Source organism: Rhinoderma darwinii, chromosome 1 (genome assembly GCF_050947455.1).
Source record: "Rhinoderma darwinii isolate aRhiDar2 chromosome 1, aRhiDar2.hap1, whole genome shotgun sequence".
In the NCBI taxonomy this organism is placed as follows: Eukaryota; Metazoa; Chordata; class Amphibia; order Anura; family Rhinodermatidae; genus Rhinoderma; species Rhinoderma darwinii.
This window is the reverse complement of record NC_134687.1, coordinates 261,582,849-261,605,677: the sequence shown is the minus strand read 5'-3', so window position 1 is coordinate 261,605,677 and position 22,829 is coordinate 261,582,849. Positions and strand designations below refer to the sequence as shown.

At 41.5% G+C, this 22,829-nt stretch overlaps 1 protein-coding gene across 4 annotated transcripts in view; it reads left to right on the top strand.

Annotated features, from left to right (window-relative positions):
• Positions 1-22,829, top strand: part of CHAF1A (chromatin assembly factor 1 subunit A) — a 292,690-nt gene that overhangs the window by 145,481 nt on the left and 124,380 nt on the right. For all 4 annotated transcript variants that reach the window (XM_075863788.1, XM_075863800.1, XM_075863783.1 and 1 more), the window contains 2 exons: positions 5,090-5,150; positions 13,981-14,049. In XM_075863788.1, the coding sequence (XP_075719903.1) occupies positions 5,090-5,150; positions 13,981-14,049 (130 nt within the window). The remainder of the gene's footprint in view (positions 1-5,089; positions 5,151-13,980; positions 14,050-22,829) is intronic.

Here is a 22,829-nt window from a genome sequence, read left to right as displayed (position 1 = left end):
GCTGGTCACTAGAGGGAGCAATTCCCAAAATTGCAGCATTGGCATGTGGTAAAGCAACCTCATTGCTTTATGCTGCAGAATTGGAGAAGACACACTCGCTCTAGTGTCCTCAAACATTCCCCCCCTCCTTTATCCTGGCTAGTGCCAGGAGAAAGGAGGGGGTTTAAAAATGTTCCAACCTCCTACACTGTGCGCCGCCATTTTTTGAGCGAATGCACAGTGTAGGAGGATTAGATACAGTGGTAATCACACAGTTTAACAAGAACATACACAAACATAACTTACCTGCTCCCTCCGCTCCTAGTCCTTCTGAACATATGGACGGAAGCCGCGACCTGAAGTAGTCCTCTTACTGTCCGGCCGCGGCTTCCGATACACATGAAAATGGCACCAGATGTCGCTCTGCCGAAGACCTTCCTCATGGACAGTGTGGGAGCGGCGCATGCGCCGTTCCCACACAGATGGCATACACTATAGTGAATGGAACGGCTCCCGTTCGCATTCTCTATGGGGTTGTATGTGATGTATTCCATCTCTGTATGTGTCGTTAATCGACACATACAGAGATGAAAAAACAAAAAAATGGCAGCCCCCATAGAGAAGTAAAAGAGAAAAAAGTACAACACAAAAAAATTATTTTAATGACCTAAAAGCAGTAACATATAAAAAAAAAATTCTGTGACACCTTCCCTTTAAAAGCCCTGACAAAATATGCAATGTATAAATGAGGCCTCAGTCTGACATGCAGAATTTGCATTTTTCCCCTTTATAGGCAAACTGCCAATTCCCTTATATGGGTTTTTGCCAGCCTCTGGAACAGAACTGTAGATTTATAGTTTGTACTTGTACTATGTCATTATTTTTTCAAACTTAACTATATAACCAAAACAACATTTAGGCCCCATTCACACGAACGTGCTTTTGCGGCCGCAATTCCCCTGAAAATCCACTGGTGAATTGTGGTCCCATTCATTTCAATGGGCCCATGCACACGACCGTGGCTTCTATGGTCCGTGCATTGCCGCAGAGCCTGGACAGCAAAAAGAACGGACGTGTCTTATTACGGCCGTGTTTTGCGGTCCAGGCTCCTAGAAAATAATGCATGCGGCATATGCACGACCCGCGAGTTGCGGGCAACTCGCAGGTGACACTCCGCTGCCAGCCCGAAAATCACGGCCGTGCACATAGCTACGGTCGTGTGCATGAGGCCTTAGACGCCGGTTGTAATTTTCACAATGTGCCAGGCTTCTATTTTCTACTTTTAATTGTCAAGTTTGAGAAATGTCCTGTTAGCGAAAGAGTTAAAACTGGCGAAAGAATAAACGTCCAATTGGTTTAAAGCGGATGTATCGTCAGAAAATTATTTATTGCGTAAACCTAATTTTTTTATGTTAACCCCTAGGCGCACCACGGCGCAACTGTGCGTCCATGTGGCTAGTGTCTTAGCGCACGGGGACATAGTTACTGCGCAGTTCCCGGTGCACACTGTCGGTGATAGTGTGAACCGGCAGGCCAGCTGTCCCTGACAGCTGACACTCCACTGTATGCCGATAATGCCGATCAGCGGCTTATTTTGGCAATTAACCCCTTAATCGCAGTGATCGATTGCAATCACCGCAATTTGGGGGTTTCTAGCACAACGGCAGACCTCACAATGAAATCGTGAGGTTTGTAGATGGCTAGCATGGCGACCGGAGACCAAGTAATGACCTCCGTGTCTGCCATGTACGGAAGCCTATCAGGACCAGCCTCCTGATAGACTTCCTGTCAGTTACAGGACGTCACTGCCGTTCGCGATGCACACTGTCAGCGACAGTGTCTGTGAGAGTGTGCATCGGAAACGGGACGTCAGCTGTCCCTGACAGCTGACACTCCACTGTTGCCGATCAGCGGCTCATTGCTGCGGATTTTGGCAATTAACCTGTTAAATGCGGAGCTCTATTGCGATCTCTGCATGTAGGGGGTTTGTAGCACATCAGCAGCCCCCATGCGATTGTGGGGGCTGCTGATGCTTGTGATGGCACCCGGGGGCCAGGCAACGGCCCCCGGGTCTGCCATGTATGCAAGCCTATGAGGATCAGCCTCTGGCTGGTCCTCGTAGAATAACTGTCAGAGTGACTGTGACGTCACACTGACAGTTTAAATACGTTACACTACCTAGGTAGTGTAATGTATTCTAGCAGCGATCAGAACTGCAGGTAAAAAAAAAAAGTGTAAAAAGTAAAGACAAAAGTAAAAAAAATGTTTTACAAAAGTGTAAAAATAAAAGATTTTTTTCCTATAATAAGTCTCTTATTATAGGAAAAAAATTAAACTATAACAGTACACATATTTGGTATCACCGCATTCATAACGACCCAATCTATAAAACTATAATGTTATTTTTACCGCACGGTGAACGCTGCAAAAAAAACCAACTAAAAACAATGCCAGAATCACTATTTTTTTGGTCACCACCCCTCCCAAAATATAGAATAAAAAATGATCAAAAAGTGGCATGTACCCGAAAATAGTACCAAAAAAACTACAACCCGTCCCGCAAAAAACAAGCCCTTACACAGCTTTTTTGACTGAAAAATAAAAGTTACTGCTCTCAGAATATGGTGATACAGAAAATAAATTATTTTATAAAGAAGTGATTTTTATTGTGCAAACGCTGCAAAACATAAAAAAACTATATACATATGGTATCGCCGTAATCGTACCGACCCGCAGAATAAAGTAAAATTGTAATTTATAGCGCATTATGAACGCCGTAAGAAATAAAGAATTTAAAACGCCAAAATCTCTGTTTTTTTGGTCACTAAAGCCCTAAATAAAATGTAATAAAAAGTGATCAAAAAGTTGTTTGTACCAAAAAATGGTACCAATAGAAACGACAGCTCGTCCTGCCAAAAATAAGACCTCACACCGCTCAATTCATGGAAAAATAAAAATATTATAGGGATTGGAAGGCGTGGAGAGAAAAACTAAAATGGAAAAGCAAAAAGATCAGTCCTGCAAAGGTTAATTTCTATTAAACTAAATTACCACATGTGGGGTATTGTCATACTCGGGAGTGATTGCGTTACAAATTTAGGGCGACTTTTTCTCCTTTATCCCTTGTGAAAATGAAAAAAAATGCAACATTTTAGTGGACAAAAATGTTTATATTCATTTTCACGGCCTAAGGCCCCATGCACACGACCGTAAAAAATCTCCGTTTTTGCGGACCGCAATTGCGGTCCGCAAAAACGGACCCATTCACTTTCATTGAACACTGACACCTTTCCGTAGCACTACGGAAGGGTGTCAGTGCCGTGGAAATGTTCCAGGAATTATGGAACATGTCCGTTCTTTCGCATTTTGCGGGCCGTGCTCCCATACTTTGTATGGGAGCATGGCCCGAAAATGAGGCTGTCAGTCAGCGGCCGGCCGTGCCCGCAATCGCGGGCTGTGATTGCGGGCACGGTCGTGTGCATGGGGCCTTATTCTGCGAAAAACCTGTGTGGTCTAAATGCTTACTATACCCCTAGAAAATTCCTTGAGGGGTGTAGTTTCCCAAATGGGGTCACTTTTGGAGGGTTTCCCCTGTTTTGGTCTCTCCAGGGCATTGCAATCGCGACATGGCACTAAAAACCAATCCAGCAAAATCTGCGCTCCAAAATCCAAATGGCGCTCCCTCCCTTCTGAGCGTTTCCGTGGGTCCAAACAGCAGTTTATTACCACATATGGGGTATTTCCGTAATCTGGTAGAAGATGCTTTACAAATGTTGGGGTGCGTTTTCTTCTTTATTCTTTGTAAATATTACAAATTTCTATGTTTTTTCTATGATTTTAATTTTCACAGACTAACTCCAATAAATATAGTAAAATACCTGTGGGGTCAAAGTGCTAACTATACCCCTAGATAAATTCCTTGAGGGGCCTAGTTTCCAAAATGGGGTCACTTTTGGGGAGTTTCCATTGTTTTGGCACCACAAGACCTCTTCAAACCTGACATGGAACCTAAAATATAATCTAAAAATAAGCAGGCCCCAAAATCCACTAGGTGCTCTCTCTTTTTGCTTCTGAGGCCGGTGTTTCGGTCCATTAGGACACTAGGGCCACGTGGGATATTTCTAAAAACTGCAGGACCTGGGCAATAAATATTGAGTTGTATTTCTCTGGTAAAACCTTCTGTGTTACAGAATTACTTTTTTTTTTATTACAAATGAATTTCAGCAAAAAAAAAAACCACTTTTAAATTTCCCCTCTACTTTATTTCCTGTGAAACGCCTAAAGGGTTATGAAATGCTTTCTGAATGCTGTTTTGAATACTTTGAGGGGTGCAGTTTTTAAAATTGGTTGATTTATTGGGGGTTTCTAATATATAAGGCCCTCAAAGCCACTTCACAACTAAACTGGTACCTGTAAAAATAGCCTTTTGAAATTTTCTTGAAAATGTGAGAAATTGCTGCTAACGTTCTAAGCCTTGTAGCGTCCTAGAAAAATAAAAGGATGTTCAAAAAATCTAATATAAAGTAGACATATGGGGGATGTTAACTAGTGACTATTTTGTGTGGTATTACCATCTGTTTTACAAGCAAATACATTTAAATTTAGAATAATGCTTATTTTTGCATTTTTTTTTTCCTAAATTTTGGTGTTTTTCCCTAAATTTTGGTGTTTTTCACGAATAAATATTGAATTTATCGACCAAATTTTTCCACTATCAAAGTACAATATGCCACGAGATAACAATCTTAGAATCACTTGGATAGGTAAAAGCATTCTGGAGTTATTACCACATAAAGTGACACATGAGACTTGAAAAAATCGGCTGTGCCACAAGGCCAAAACAGGCTGCGTCCTAAAGGGGTTAATGTGTTATGTACAGCTTTGTTGTTTTTTTTTGTTGTTTTTTTAAAACGGCTATTAGAATAAAAAACTGCAATATTTGAGGTTGTTTTTTTTCTTACCACCATATGCAGTATCTGTTTTTAAATATTAAAATAGTCTAGGCAATACATTGCTCTTGCTTATATTAACTGTATAAAACTTTGTGTAATGAAGTACAAAGTTGTTTTCCTTTTTTGTGTTTTGATCTGTCTTACCTTATCTCTTTAAGAGCCAAACAAGAAGAAAAACGTAAAAAGGAAGAAGAGAAGAGAATTAAGATAGAAGAAAAGGTAACCTTCTCCAATTAGATTTCGCCTTTATAAGGCGGAATTTAATTCCTAGATTCAAATATCTCAAGTGACTGGTAATGCTTCCCAACATTTGACATACATACATAATGGTGATCGCGTGGGCATGGGAGCATGTCTGCGCGATTACCTCTGGAGCCTGGCGGTGCGGACAGCCAGGCTTCTGCTGTAACGAGAACTCTGGTCCTTGCCATTTAACTCTTTTAGATGTGAAGGTCAATAGCAACCACACCATCTAAGCACTGGTCATTTCTTTTCAACCATTGCACTGACTCTTTATGTAATTGCAGGTTGCTGATACCCTGCAATACGGAAGTATTGCCGTGTACTATAGTGTGATCGCATGTTAATCCCCTAGTGGGGCTAAAAAAACCAAAACATTTAAATAAAAATACAATAAAAAAAAAAAACTTTCCTGCTTTAAGTAAAAAAAAAAAAAATGAACAAAGAAACCTGTAAATTGGCAACCAATGCATCCGTAACGAGCCGTTGTTTAGCCCGCACGAAGAGCACCGTAAAAAATCCTGTTGCTGGTTAAATGCCGTGGTCAATGGCAACCGCGGCTTTTGACTTGTTTACAGAGGGAGGGAGCTCCCTCTCTCACCCATCGGCGGCCTGCAAATGCGGCCTTCGATGGGGGGCCATGGCAGCTGGGGGCCAGATAAAAGCCCCCATGTCTGCCCTGGGCCTATGCCTATTAGGACGTGCACATCCTAATAGATTGCCTGTCAGATTTACACTGACGGGCAATAATGTTTAGGCTTACGAAGTATACCAAAGCATTATAGCAGCGATCTAAAGATCGAATAGTAAAGTCGCCATGTCGGAGTAAAAAAAATAAGTAATGTGAAATAAAAATTAGTTTAAAAAAAAATAATAAAAATGTTCCCATAAAAAGTGGTTTTATTCAGTGAAAGTGTGAAAGTAAATAAAAGTACACACATATGGTATTGCCGCAATGACTTAAACAATAAAGTTAGTTATTTAAACCGCAAGGTGAAAACCGTAAAAAAACACGCAAAAAACAATGGTGAAATTGCAAATTTTTCCATTGCCCCCTCCAAAAAGTCCCGCAAAAAACAAACCCCAAAAATCACCACATTGATGGAAAAATTTAAAAATGATGGCTCTTGGAAAGCAACGATGCAAAAATTAATAATTGTAGTTCAAATGTGTTTTTATTGTGCAAAAGTCGTAAAACCTAAAAAAAACTCTACATATGTGGTATCGCCGTAATCCTACCGACCCATAGAATAAAGGTAATATGTTATTTGCGCCGCACAGTGAACGGAGTCTATTTAAAACTCCTAGAACAATGGTGGAATTTCAGGGTTTTTTCTATTCTCCCGAAAAAAGTTAATAAAAGTTCATCAAAAAAGGATATGTACCCCAAAATGGTGCCATTAAAAAGTGCAATTAATCCCGCAAAAAACAAGTCCTCATACAGCTATGTTGACGGCAGAATAAAGTGTTCGCTCTTTAACCCCTTCACGACCTGCCCACATAGATTAACGGGCTGCCATGCTGGGCTTTTCTTCGGCAGCCCGTTAATCTATGTGCTGTCAGAACACAGTGCACAGCGCTCTCCCTGTGCTCTGAATCTCTCAGCACAGGCTGCTACTAGCAGCCTAAGTGCTGAGAGAAGACATCAGGACCGGATTGGTGTCGGTCCTGATGACGTGATCAAAGTTTGTTGCAGCAACAAACTTTCTGTGCCGTTTGTTACAATGTTTCTCCTCCCTCCCTGTCAGATCGTTCTGAGACCGTGGGGGAGAAGAAGCTGTGCCGAGCAGCTGCTGTGCGTCTAGTATAAAGACACACCGACTGTAAAAACACACAAAAACACCTCCACATAGATAGTTTAGTGTAGGCAGCTAGTTATAGTTTAGGTAGATAGTACTCAGACTAGGACAATTAATTAGTAATCAATTAGGGTGTGTGTGTGTGTGTGTGTGTGTGTGTGTGTGTGTGTGTGTGTGTGTGTGTGTGTATATATATATATATATATATGTGTGTGTGTGTATATATATGTGTGTGTGTATATGTATATATATATATATATATATATATATATATATATATATATATATATATATATACACATACACACGTCTATATTATATGCGCACGCACACACACTATATAGACATTTGAAATTTGTGAATACAGGGGGCTGGGTGGGTGGCATCGCTTACAGGGGGCTGGGTGGGTGGCATCGCCTACAGGGGGCTGGGTGGGTGGCATCGCCTACAGGGGGCTGGGTGGGTGGCATCGCCTACAGGGGGCTGTGTGTGGCAACAAATTTAAATGAAATTCATCCGATTTTAAAACGGACAGGGAAAAAAACTGATGCAAATCGGGTCCAAATCGGCCGGTAAAAACGGCAACTCGGCCCGGAACGGATGCAAATCGGATGCAAACCGGCCGGGAAAATCGGCCAAAAATGGCCGATTTTCCCGGCCGACACTCGGACCCTGTCGTGTGAATGAGGCCTTAGGGTTGGTCATAAATTTATTGATCAATGAATTAGTGGACTTTTTCTTTTACTTTTATTAAAACTGTTACAAAAAATAAGTAAAAAAAAAAAACATAAAAAATGGCACGCAAGTTATATACCACTGAAGAGGCATTTGCTCTCTTGGATTCTGATAGTGAATGGGGTCACTTTTGGGGGGTTTCTGCTGTTTTGGCACCGAAAACCATTATAGCAAAATTTGAGCTCCAAAGCCCAAATGGCGCTCCTTCCCTTCGGAGGGCTGTAATGTGTTCAAACATAAGTTTATGACCACATATGGGGTATTGCTGTAATCAGGATAAATTTCTTTACAAATGTTGGGGTGCTTTTTCTTCTTTATTCCTTGCAAAAATTAAAAATTTCTATTCAGAAGAAATGTAGATTTTCATTTTCACAGACTAACGCCAATAAATTCAGCAAAAAACCTGTGGGGTTAAAATGCTCACTATACAACTAGATAAATTCCTTGAGGGGTGTAATTTCCAAAATGGGGTCACTTTTTGGGGGTTTCCACTGTTTAGGTATTACAAGACCTCTTCAAACCTGACATGGAGCCTAAAATATATTGTAATAAAAAGGAGGCTTCAAAATCCACTAGGTGCTCCTTTGCGTCCGAGGCCGGTGCTTCAGTCCATTATCACACTAGGGCCACATGTGGGATATTTCTAAAAACTGCAGCATCTGGGTAATAAGTATTGAGTTGCATTTCTCTGGTAAAACCTTCTGTGTTACAGATATTTTTCTATTATAATTGAATTTCTGCAAAAAAAATTACATTTGTATATTACACCTACTTTTCTTTAATTCCTGTGAAATGCCTAAAGGGTTAAGAAACTTTCTGAATGCTGTTTTGAATACTTTGAGGGGTGAAGTTCTTAAAATGGGGTGAATTATGGGGAGTTTCTAATATATAAGGCCCTCAAAGCCACTTCAGAACTGGTACATGAAAAAATAGGTTTTGGAAATTTCTTGAAAATGTGAGAAATTGCATGGGAAGGACACACATTTCAGATACACAAGTTAATTTGTCTCTACTTCTTATCTCACTAGAGAATGGAGACTGCAGATAAGTTTTAATTAATTAAACAGAGGCCTGAATCCAAGGCTGACCTATGGTAAACAGCCATTGTCCATCCACCAAGGTTATTTGATCTGCTCCTTACAAGAGTAATAAAACATTCAAGTCAAGAACACATAACATAGAATTGCTTCAAGACATCTGCTAACATTTACTTTTTACTTATTAACCTCAAGATGGCTCCTTCAGGCCAAAAGATAGATTCCAATGATCCAAAATGGATGCCTACCATACAAGATGGAGTCCATGTAAAATGTTATCTTTTAAACATATTCTAATCACTTTCACAAAAGCAATATATGTTCACACATATAAAGATAATTAAAATATTTTTGACAGATAGTTATAAGTACGGTGATACCAATTTTTTTACATGGGATAATAGATTTTTTTTTTTTTTTTTTTTAAAATTAGATTGTTTTGGTTTTTTTCTTTTCCTTGTAGGGTTTAATAGCAATACAAAAATGGCAGACCTGGGGGCCTTCCCCAGACTGCCATGACATCCCATTTGTGAGCTGTTGGGGGTGACGGAGGGGACTAATTTTTGCCAATTTTAGTTAAAAAGAAAAATGAAAATGTTGCATTGACGTAAGTAATTTAGACTTTTTACTCCATACTTAGTTGTAGCACCTTTTGGTAGTGGTAACAGCCTCCAGTTGTCTTGGGTATGATGCCACAAGGTCTGCACACCCGGATTTGGGGGTTTTCTGCCATTCTTCTCTGCAGATCCTCTCCAGCTCTGTCCGCTTTGATGGGGACTGACAGACAGCCATTTTCAGGTCTCTCCAGAAATGTTGGATTGGGTTCAAGTCAGGGCTTTGGCTGGGCCACTCAAGGACATTCAGAGTTTTTTCCCTAAGCCACTCCTGTGTTGTCTTGGCTGTGTGCTTAGGCTCATTGTCTTGTTGGAACGTGAACCTTCAGCCCAGTCTCAGGTTCAGAGCACTCTGGATCAGATTTTCATTAAGAATATTTCTGTACTTTGCTCCCTTCATCTCTTCTTCAACTCTGACCAGTCTCCCTGTCCCAGCTGCTGAAAATCAACCCAACTGAATGATGCTGTCACCATCATGCTTGCTTTATTGTAGGGATGGTGTTGGGCAGGCAATGAGCAGTAACCGGTTTCCTCCAGACATGACGCTTAGAATTGAGGCCAAAAAAGTTAATCTTCATCAGACCACAGAATCTTGTTTCTCAGAGTCCTTTAGGTCCTTTTTTGCAAACTCCAGATGGGCTTTCATGTGTCTTTTACTGAGGAATGGCTTCTTTCTGGCCACTGCCATGAATCCCAGATTGGTGGCATGCTGCAGTGATGGATGACTTTCTGAAAATTTGTCCTATCTGCACACAGGAACTTTGGAGCTAAACTAGAAAAACACGCCAACAGAAAGGCAAACGGAAACCTTCGCTTCCGTTTTGCATCACCATTAATCTCAATGGAGATGGAATCTTTGCTATTGGTTTCCATTTGTCACCGTTGTGAAAGGGTTCCGTTGTTTTGATGAAATCCATAGTGCAGTCGACTGCGCTATTCCGTCGAAACAACTGAACCTTTTTACAACTGTGACGAATGGAAACCATTAGTAAAGTTTGTTGCCATTGAGATCAATGGTGATGCAGAATGGAAGCGACGGTTTCAGTGTTCGTTTCCGTTGAGGGGTTCCCCTGACAGAGAGCTCCCGCAGAAGCCCTCTACTGAAATGCTGATGTGAACACTGCCTTAGGCCCCATGCACACATCATTTTTCATCAGTAATTACAGACCGTAATTACTGACCTTAATTACGGACGGACCCATTCGTTTCTATTGGCCACAAACACCTTTCAGTATTTTTACTGATGGGTGTCAGTGCTGAAAAAATTATAGAACCTGTCCTTGTCAGTAATTACGGCAAGGACTCTCTCTCCCATAGTCTATGGGAGCTTCCGTAAATACGGATGGCTACTGATGTGCATCCGTATATTGTCCGTATTTATGGAAGCGTTGCTATGCAACATGCTGATATTTGCATCCTCCCTCCTTTTTACGGAAACGCAAATACGGATACAATACGGTCACCCTTCCGTATATATGCCTACGGATCCGGATTTACGGACAGTATTTCGAGATAGATTAAAATACCGTTGTGTGCATGGGGCCTTACCAAGGCACACGACCGTAAAAACTCCCGTTATTACAGGTCGTAATTACGACCCGTAATAACGGCCTCATAGACTTCTTCTATTGGCCACGGGTACCTTCCCGTTTTCTTACGGGAAGATGCCCGTGCCGTTAAAAAAGATAGAACATGTCCTATTTCAGGCCGTAATAACGGCACGGACAGTCCATAGAAGTCTATGGAGCTCCCGTAATGACGAGTGGCTACATGTGTGCACCCGTCATTACGGCAGCGTTGCTAAGCGACGTCAGTAAATAGTCACTGTCCAGGGAGCTGAAAGAGTTAACTGATCGGCAGTAACTCTTTCAGCACCCTGGACAGTGACTACCGATTAGAATAAAGAGCAACCTGTAAAAAATAAAAATAAAAGACGTTCATACTTACCGAGAACTTCCTGCTTCCTCCAGCCCGGTCTCCCGGCCGTTGCCTTGGTGGCGCGTCCCTCTCGACATCCGGCCCGACGTCCTGGCCGTCCCTGGATGACGTTTCAGCCCATGTGACCGCTGCAGCCAATCACAGGTCAATCACATGCTGCAGTGGTCACATGGACTGCCGCGTCATCCAGGGATGTCGGGCTGGATGTGAAGAGAGGGACGCGTCACCAAGACAACGGCCGGGTAAGTATGAATTTAACTTTTATTACAGAAAGGGCTGGCCCTTCTCTCTATCCTGCACTGATAGAGAGAAGGGGCTGCCGATTAGTGCAGTGCTATTTTGCCGCCAAAAACGTGCCCGTAAATACGGGTGGAATACGGGTGACACCGGACCCATATTTACGGGCACGGGTCCGTAAATACTGGCGCAAAACGGGTCGAATACGTGTGACACCGGACCCGTATTTACGAAAAAATACGGTCGTGTGCATGAGGCCTTAGTTTTAGTGGGGTGGGCACCTCTAGGAAGAGTTTATATAACAGAAAAAAAGTGGGACATATAATAAGATTAAAAACACAAAAAATGGCCTTACTCACAAATTGGGCAGGTATAATCCCAACAGTACGCAGCCAGGTCAAAAATGCTGCTGAAGGAAAGTGCTCAGGTGTGTTAAATAATAATAGCCACTCCCACTAGCCTTGAGGGGCGTGGCGTGTGGTGCATGGGATATGTAGTAAAAACTAAATGAATAGTGTATAATGTGCAAGTAGTAAGAGTTTATATAGACAGGGGTGTGTCTTTCCAAATGTCCAGTCAAATGAATTCACCACAGGTGGACTCCAAGGTGTAGAAACATTTCAAAGATGATCTAGAGACATGAGAGGCCCCCAGAAAATCTGAATACTTTGTCCATGCAATGAGTTTTTCTTTTTAAATAAATTAGCAAAAATTGCTAACATTCTGTTTTCACTTTGTCATTATGGGGTATTGAGTGCAGAATAATAAGTAAAATCTTTTTTTTTTTTTTTTTTTTTTAGCACAAGGCCTTGTCATAACAAAATGTGAAAAAAGTGAAAGGGTCTGAAAACTTTCCGAATGCACTGTATCTTTGATCCCGGCTTTTAGAGCACATTGTCAGCTATAATACATGCTGCTCTATAGATACACCAGCGACATATGCCTTGTGTATGGCTGATGTTGCCAAGGGGTTAACTAGGGTGGCATATTATATGTAACCGTTCCATTAGAAGTATACAAAGTGAGCTGGTCAAGCTTTCAAGTAATCAAAGTTAATAAACATTTTACAACCGGTTTTATCCAGATTAGTGTCACTCATTCTGAGCCCTTTAGAACTAACCCATGTTATGGGTATTGTGCCAGTTAAGGTGAAAGGTATATAAAACAAATAAGACTTAAAGAGGCTCTGTCACCAGATTTTGCAACCCCTATCTCCTATTGCAGCAGATCGTCGCTGCAATGTAGATAAGAGTAACGTTTTTTGTTTTTTTTAAACGAGCATTTTTGGCCAAGTTATGACCATTTTTATATTAATGCAAATGAGGCTTTCTAAAGTACAACTGGGCGTGTTTAAAGTGAAAGTACAACTGGGCGTATATTATGTGCGTACATCGGGGCGTTTTTACTTCTTTTACTAGCTGGGCGTTGTGAATGGGAGTGTATGATGCTGACGAATCAGCATCATCCACTTCTCTTCGTTAACACCCAGCTTCTGGCAGTGCACAGACACAGCGTGTTCTCGAGAGATCACGCTGTGACGTCACTCACTTCCTGCCCCAGGTCCTGCATCGTGTCGGCCACATCGGCACCAGAGGCTACAGTGGATTCTGCAGCAGCATCAGCGTTTGCAGGTAAGTAGCTACATTCACAACGCCCAGCTAGTAAAAGTAAAAACGCCCCGATGTACGCACATAATACACGCCGAGTTGTACTTTTACTTTAAACACGCCCAGTTGTACTTTAGAAAGCCTCATTTGCATAAATATAAAAATGGTCATAACTTGCCCAAAAATGCTCGTTTAAAAAACAACGTTGCTCTTATCTACATTGCAGCGCCTATCTGCTGCAATAGGAGATAGGGGTTGCAAAATCTGGTGACAGAGCCTCTTTAACTAGTGTCTGGTTTATTAGATTCATTCACTTGCAGACTGCACACTCCATTTATTTGCATATGAGGCACATTAAGCTTAAATCGCTTGTATATTTTGCCCAAACAAGCTGTATGTCTCTAGAGGGATTTTATTTTTATTTTTTTCCTCTCCTGCCCAGTCCTTTTGGGCTACTGGCAGCAGATTATGCCACTCTCCCCTTTGACATAAACATGTATGCATTGCGTCTTAGAGTGTAAAATATTTTCCAATATGTGCAATTGTTCATAGTCATCTAATTGCTTTTAGCGTCCTTGACCACGTTGGACCTGGGCAATGTTTTGAGACCACACCCGCTTTCCTCAAGATTTGAACATTGGCAACTATTTGAAAGTATTTTTTACTACGTTTTTGTGAGTAAAGTATAATAATTGAAAACGTGTTTTGTAACACATAGCAGTAACCTGTGAAGATTATAGTCCCACAAATTCTAACTAAAGCCACCGGACATGAGTATGAATATACAAGAAATGAAACTGGATTTATTGTAGTGGTAATAAATCTTTTCATTCTCTTTCTAGCGCATGAAAGCTGAGAAAGCAGAGATTACTAGGTTTTTACAGAAACCCAAAACATCGCGAACTCCAAAGGTAAGACATTGAAAATTAACGTTCTGCTTTTTAGTGGTTGTCGAATAGAACTCCGTCACTTATGAAAAGACCTATCATTTTCGAGGGAACCTCATGAAGTGATGGGTTTTATATTTTGGTCTATGTTCGAAAATGAATAAGCTCTCTCAAATTAAGTGATAAATACTCAGGCCCTTTAAGAGGTAAGCCTACTTTGATAGGTCGAGCAGGTAGGTCTGCCTTCTTACAGACGTTACAATCTACTTTTTTTTTTCCCCTTTTGGGTTGGGGATAAAGGGGCAACTAGATCACCCTGTTACCCTACTGAGTGAGAACAGTGCAGCCAAACCTAACTGTTGCCTGCCCCTACCTCCCAAGAATACAAGGAAGCAGGCGGAGCTCCTACTTCCCTGTTACCTGCCGGTCTAGTGGTCACCCGTAGTTCCATCCTGCGTTTGCTCCCCACCCAAAGGGAACAATTCTGACGTTCACATACACCCTCATGTCTGTCTGGGAAACTTTTTACAGGTGAAGGTTCCTGAACCTTCCTCCACCTAAGAGGTTTTCGCTGTTGATTATGCCTTTCTCACATTTTTTTTGCCCCCTCATTCCGTGTTTCATGTACTCCCCAAGGAATGTAAAATTCTTGACATGCTCTTTTTCAAAGACAAAGGGGCAGTTTTATGAATACTGATGGTTAACGCTCCAGTGAAAATGTGCCGATTTGGGAGGCACAAATCACTTATGTTGCATTTTTTTCACTGGCTGTGCACAACAGTTGTGACCTTACAATATGACACCCTTACCCATCCCCATCGGACATAAAAAAGAATAAAAATATTGTATTCATTGGTTTCTTGTCTTAGAAGACCTGTAAGTATTCAGGTGTGGTTCTTGGTTGAAAAAAATTATATATAAGGCAGTAGTTTCTAGCTTATGTGGGTTAAGCCATACCGCTGCTACCCCAGCCTGGCGAATCTTTTCTGGGCCTATGATGTCCTGTGGGTGTACAATGCAGGCGCTTGCGGCACCCATGTTAATGCCATCAGAGTTGACACGCACGCACGCACGCACGCACACACACACACGCACACACGTTGTGGGAGCGCTCGAGTAAGCTGGGACCAATTGTCTTGGAGGTCTTTATCTCCTGGAATACCACCGCTTGTAAGGACCATGGCTGCCTGGGACAGATGGAGAGTCCGACTAAAGCAGCTGTGCAAGGGCCCGCTATCCCTTGTCCGGTAACAAAGCTTCACGGTAAAGTGTAAGTATTTTTTGTTTATCTTCCGTTCCTTGATTGGCCTATATTTGCTGTTGCAGGTTGACCAGATGTGGGTGGCAAAATCACCTTCCTAGGCCTAAGTCCAGGTACAAGTCAAACGGCATTGGAAATAAAAGTAATTTCTTTACGGGGAAAGGGTTTTAATCCCCATACAAGAGTCAGAAAAAGGGGGCAAGATTCTATTCCCTTCTTTCTCTGATAAAGAAACCCATTGGCATGTTCAAGGGTTATTCTAAACCTAAGGAGCTTAAACAAATACATATTGTACAAAAACTAAACAAATAGAATCCGTGAAAACTAGTCAACCCAGGGTAATTTAATGGCCGCTCTAGATTTTAACCCCTTAATGACCAGCCTATTTTAAACCTTAATGACCAAGCCATTTTTTACGTTTTTCCATCGTCGCATTCCAAGAGCTATAACCTTGTTATTTTTGCGTCGACATAGCTGTATAAGGTCTTGTTTTTTGCGGGACAAGTTGTATTATTTAATAGCACCATTTTGTGGGACATATTATCTTTTTCGCGTCTTAAATCTACGCCGTTTATCGTGTTTTATAAATAACACTAACTTTATTCAGCGGGTTGTTACGATTGCAACGATACAAAAACCTATACAAATTTGGTATGTTTTACTACTTTTACACAGTAAATACGCTTTTTTTTTCAAAATTATTTGTTTATGTGTCTCCATATTTGAAGAGCCGTAACGTTTTTATTTTTTCGCCGATGCGGTTGTATGAGGGCTTTTTTTTTTTGCGGGAAGACTTGTCGTTTTTATTGGTACCATTTTGGAGTAGATCCGACTTTTTGATCACTTTTTATCACATTTTTTTTTAAGTCCGGATTCAAAGAAAACAGTAATTTTTCCATAGTTTTTTATTACATTTTTTACGGCGTTCACCGTGCGGGTTAAATGTAATAGATTTATAGTCGGGGTCGTTATGGACGCGGCGATACCAAATATGTGTAACTTTTTTTTTTACTTTTTTTTTTTTTTTTTTTTAAATAGCAAAGCATTTTGTAAGGGGAAAAGCTGGGTTTTTCCTTTTTTTTTTACTTTTTTTTAAAATTCACTTTTAAACTTTTTTTTTTACTTTTTTACTAGTCCCACTAGGGGACTTTAATATGCGATTCTCCGATCGCTATTATAATACACTGCAATACTTTTGTGTTGCAGTGTATTACTGCCTGTCCGTTTAAAACGGACAGGCATCTGCTAGGTCATGCCAGCGGCATGATCTAGCAGGCATTCGATCCAGGCAGACCTGAGGGCCTTTATTAGGCATTTGGCTGCCATTGGAGACAGACACTCGGCGATCCCTCCCTCTCTCCAAAACCACTCCGATGCGGTGCACGCTATTGTGCACCGCATCTGAGGGGTTAAACGGGTGAGATCGATACTTATATCGATCTCACACGGCAGAGCAGGGACGCCCCCATCTACCTCTGGCAGCTGAGAGCAGGGAGATTTGACGGCTCCCTGCTCTGTCTACTTTATCCTGATACAGTGCCGTAAAAAGGCATATGCATCAGAATAAAACCCGTTAGTGGCCGCCGTGAAAAGGCTTATTGGCGGTCACTAACGGGTTAGGATTCATATCATGTGCCAATTCACCCAGAACATGAGTGGCTGTTTTTGCAGGGAGTCCTCTAACTCCTCTCCAGTTTTCAGACTCTACACTTTGGGATTTCGATGGCTTCGTACATCCCTACGAGATTCATTAGGGAAGTGGTGGCCCATATAAGAGAAAAGGACATCTTATTCATTCCTTACCTGGACAACCTTTTGATCGTGGCAAGATTGAAACAGAAATGTTAGGTCCAAGTGAATAAAGTATCTTCAATTCTTTAATCTCTGGGCTGGCAATTGAAACTAGAGAAATCGAGGTTAGTACCCCAATCTCAACAATCCTTTAAGGGTAGTTCTAGGCTAGCTCCCAAAGATGATGTTCTGCCACAGGACAAGGTCAAGAAAATTATTTGTGGTCAGCTCACTTATCACTTGCACTCGGATACTCAAGAGAAAAGTGATTGTACTGGGATCCCTTACTTAATGTATTCCAACGTTACAATGGGCTCAGGCCCACTCACAAATGTTACAGGAAGAGATGCTAAGGAAGTGGGAACCACATAAGTGGGAAATAGACCACTATGTCACTCTCTAAGGTAGTGGCTTCAGAAACCAAACCTATCTTAAGGGGTTCCCTTTAGGATATTGAATTCACTGGTCTTTACCACAGACGCAAGCCCGACTGGTTGGGGGGACACACATGGTTTACAAATGCGTTCAGGGAACATAGGACCTTTCCCACGTGAACACTTCTTCCAACCTGAAAGATCTCACGACAGTCCAAAAATTTCTATTAGCATGGTGTATTAGTCAGTAGGTGATACTGTTCCTGTAGGTCTGAAGGCTCATTCCACTAGAGCTTTGATTTAGTTCTTGAGTTGAACAGGAAAAACCTGTTGTGGAAGAATACCGCCAAATAAGAATGCTTTAAAAAACAGTGTTGGTTTTCTTATTTTTATTTTTTTAGAAATAAATCTGGGGGGGCGTGGCCGGATGCCTAGGAGAGAGGTCGCATAGTTCTGAGCTCCGCTCCTAGCCTCAGTTAAAGCGGCTCACATCTACCTTTTAAAGGTCGGGTATCGACGTTAAAACTTACCGGGAGACTCCCGAAGCAGACACAGAGAGGCAGCGATGGTGAGAGGAAGAACCAAACCGGCCGGTCCAGTGAAACTCGCGTCGTCTTATCCCCCGGCGGGAAGCTCCCAAAATGGCGCCGGTCACTCTCTGCAGGCAGACGCACTGGAACTCGGAGCTCCTATTCTCTCCCAAGCAGCACAATGCACAGCAGGCAGCTCAGATGTGGAAGGCCCTTCAGGTACACCAGACAAGTTGTATGCGCTGGATTTCAGGTCAGTCTCCCTACCTCCTATCCTGCCTAAAATGGGGGAATCCAGGCAAAGTAGCCCTTCCGAGGGCTCAGCCATCACCTTCTCTCTAATATGAGGAGTTTAATGTCAGAATTAAGAACATCTATGCAAAACGATTTTCAAACAGCTTTTACCACACTGTCTAAGGACATGAGAGATATTGGTGAACGTACAGCTCATCTTGAAACAAAAATGGATGAAGTCACATCTGCTTTTAACACTTTAGTGGACGCTCAATATGAGACAGATGAAGACATGCTTGCAGTAAAATTAAAACTGGCTGACTTGGAGGATCGTTCCCGCAGGAACAATATTCGCTTTCGCTGTATCCCTGAAGCCATTTTGCCTGCGCAACTCAGAGTTCCTGATCGATTATTTTTCTGCATTACTGCCAGAGGCAGATCATAGAGATTTGTTGATTGATAGAGTACACAGACTGCCAAAACCCAAACAATTACCGCAGACCACGCCAAGAGATGTACTGGCAAGAATTCATTTCTACCAAACACGAGGCCATCTTGAAATCGGCGTTTAAAGCTAGCGACATTCCTGAGCGATTTATGGGTATCTCTTTGTATGCTGATCTTTCGCCTACCACTCTGAATCGGAGAAGAGAATTTGCGCCTTTCACTAAGCATTTACGTGACCAAGAAATACCCTATAAATGGGGTTACCCGGTCAAGCTTATCACAAAGAACGGTACCACTCATGTTCTTCATACACCCAAAGAAGCTGCGATTCTTCTAGCAAAATGGTTTACCGATCTCCCACCACAGGATCAACAATTGCTAAAGAAAAATAAATCTCCTGTATTAACCCAAGAATGGACACAGGTTGGATCTCCGAAGCAACCGTCATCCAAACCTGGCTTAAGTTGGGGGAGAAAGTTGCTGCAATAACTTTGATCTACCTTTCTGATTCTAGGATAAGGAGAATCCTTTCATGTCTGGTATAATTTTATTTTATTTTATTTTTTTTTATCTTAACTCTGCAGGTTTTAATATGCCTTTAAATTATCCTGTCGGCTAGGTAGGCACTACTGTTACATATGTTGTGTTACCACCCCTCCACGAGGGCAACTACCTTTACAAGGTTTTGGCCAGTTCACTTTGAACATAATCTTGTATTTGTTCTCAGGTTTTTATGTTATAAGGTATCACCATTGCTCAGCAAGAAGAATACGATATGGTCACATTTCTCTTCATTATGGGGAATAACGGAGGTGCTTGTTCTTCGACCACATAGCAATATACGGGTCGGGAAGGAGTTGAGGGTTCAGGTATGCTACGAGATTACACAGTATCTATCGTCTTTATTGTGTTATGGTTTTTAAAATATCATCTTTGAATGTGTAGGGTCTTAACAGTCCCTTCAAACGCTCTCATGTGGAAAGAATGTAAAATGCTTAAATGTGATGTTTTATGTGCACAAGAGACACACCTCCTGGAAAAAGACATCCATAAACCTAGGAATGCACAATCCCCCCCCATATTTTTTGCACTCCAAACTCGCATAAGAAAAAGGGAACGTTGATTGCTATCAAAAACTCTTTGGCCTTTCAACTTATCGAAGTAACTTACGATAAATGTGACAGGTTTGTAATTGTACAGTGCCTTATTAACAATGATAAATACACTTTGGTCTCACTATATGTCCCTAAGGCTGGGTTCACACAACCTATTTTCAGACGAAAACAAGGCGTATTATGCCTCGTTTTAAAGGGAATGTTTTGCCAGAAAAACATGTTTTTTTTTTAAAAATTAAACATTTAGTGTGTGGGTGATTAAACATTGTTCAAATTTTTTTTATTTTTTTCGAGAGTCAGGAAATATTATAAATTTTTTCTAATTTATAATACTACCCATTTTTGGTCACTAGATGGAGCTAGTTCCCAAAATTGCAGCATTGCAACATTGGGTTAAAAGCCCTCGCTCTAGTGAGCTCTCAGCATCCCCCCCTCCTTTATCCTGGCTAGTGCCGGGATAAACGAGGGGTTTGAAAGGTTTAACCTCCTACACTGTGTGTCGCCATTTTTTGAGGTAACCCACAGTGTAGTAGGTTTACATACAGTAGTAAACACACACAAACACTAACATACATTGAAATCTCTTACCTGCTCCTGCCGCCGCGGCTCCCTCTGGCCCGTCCGCTCCCTTTGCTGCCGCTGTTCCATGTGCACAAGTCCGGAAGCCGCGACCGGAAGTAGTAATATTACTGTCCGGCCGCGACTTCCGGTCCACAGGAAAATGGCGCCGGACGGCGCCAATTTCGAATAGGACTGTGTGGGAGCGGCGCATGCGCAGTTCCCACATAGACGCCGTACACGGCAGTCAATGGGACGGGAGCCGTTCGCAGTCCCTATGGGACTGTGGCTGCCGTATTCCATGTCTGTGTGTGTCGTTAATCGACACACACAGAAATGGAACAAAAAATGGCAGCCCCCATAGGGAAGAAAAAGTGTAAAAATAAGAAACAGTAAAACACAAACACACAAATGAAAATAAACGTTTTTATTAAAGCACTAACATCTTTAACATATAAAAAAATTATTTGTGATGACACTGTTCCTTTAAGTCTGAAAATAAGGCTACAATACGTCGGCAAACATCTGCCCATTCATTTGCATGGGTTTGCCGACGTACTGTGCCGACAACCTGTCATTTACGCGTCGTCGTTTGACAGCTGTCAAAAGACGACGCGTAAAAATACAGCCTCGTCAAAAGAAGTGCAGGACACTTCTTTCAGACGTAATTTGAGCCGTTCTTCATTGAACTCATTGAAGCACAGCTCAAAATTTACGGCTGTCGGAGAAGCCTCGCAAAATGCGAGGAGGAGCATTTACGTCTGAAATGAGGCAGCTGTTTTCTCCTGAAAAAAAACAGTCTGTCTTTTCAGACGTAAAGGCCTGCTACCGTGTGCACATACCCTTATAAGCATTAAGGTAGATTTCTCAAACGTCTACTTAAACGACTTGAAAATAATAAATTCGGCTCCCTAGTGTTATGTGGAGACTTTAATAAGGTACTGAATCCTCAACTAGACAAAAGTATTAGCAAACCGAAAGAAAAAAACACTGATATTTCTAATATTCTATTCAGGGGAAATCTCTATGATACGTGGAGAACTTGTAATGCATCAGATAGGGACTATACTTTTTTTTTTTTCTCACCCTCACAAATGCTACTCTAGAATTGATTTTATCATTGTCGATCAATGGTTGCTCCAACGGGTGACCAACACTAACATTGGGACAGTCACTTGGTCGGATCACGCCCCGGTCTCTATCTCTATTAATGAGCAATATAATAAAGTTCCCACCACCCCCTGGCGCTTAAATAACTCCTTATTAAACAACGAGGAATACAATGCCCAGATGCACAAAGCGTTGACTGACTTTTTTTTAAAATTAACAGCCCGGAAGATACCTCCACTATTTCATAATTGGTTTGCACACAAAGCGGTAATTAGAGGTCACCTTATCAAAATTGCGGCAACAGCAAAGAAAATAAGGCTAGCTAAAACACAAGAATTGCTGTTTAAAATTAAGAAATTAGAAGATCTTAATAAAAATAAAACTACTAGAGGTCTAACACTCGAATTAAAACAATTGAGAACGCAGCTTCACCAATTGTTATACCATAAGTGTGAATATGCATTGAGAAGGAACAGAATGATCTATTACTGGCAAGGTAATAAAGCTGGGAAAATGTCAGCTAACAAATTTAAATATAAAACCTTGAAAGCTAAAATACCTTATATTATTAATCCAACTGGGGATAAAATCTTAAACCCCCAAGGGATAGCTGACGCGTTTGCTGAATACTATGGCCATTTATACAATCTAAATAAGGATCCTCTTACCAAACAGACTACGCAGCAACTTATACATTGTTTTCTAGAAACTGTCAAGTTACCGTCTATTCCGAGCAACAAACTGTCACTCCTTAATGCACAATTTACATTCCTAGAAGTACAGACTGTCATCAAGCAACTTAAGATTAATAAATCTCCGGGACCGGACGGTCTAACAAATACTTTCAACAGTTCTCTCAGATTATCTCCCCTCATTTAGTATCGGTGTTCAACCAGGCCACTACATCCGGCTGTTTCCCTAAAGAAATGCTACAAGCCTTAATTACCCTTCCGAAACCCGGCAAGTCTCCTGATAGACCCGAAAATTTTAGACAAATTTCATTGCTAAATAGCGATTTGAAAATATACTCGAAAGTGTTGGCCAACAGGCTTGCCGATATCCTTCCTTCTCTAATATTGATCAAGTTGGTTTCATTAAGAATAGGCAGACGGTAGACAGTACTAGGAGACTAATCAACATCCTTCACCATGCAGAAACGCATAACATTCCTTCTCCGCTCTTATCTCTTGATGCAGAGAAGGCTTTTAATAGGATCCATTGGGGTTACTTGAAATCTGTTCTGAACAAAATAGGGCTGGTGGGCCCGTTTGGGAGAGCCATTTTCGCTCTCTATTCTGGTCCATCTGCCTCAGTATATGCAGCGGGCTTCTTATCCTCACGTTTTGATATTACAAATGGAACAAGGCAGGGATTCCCCATGTCT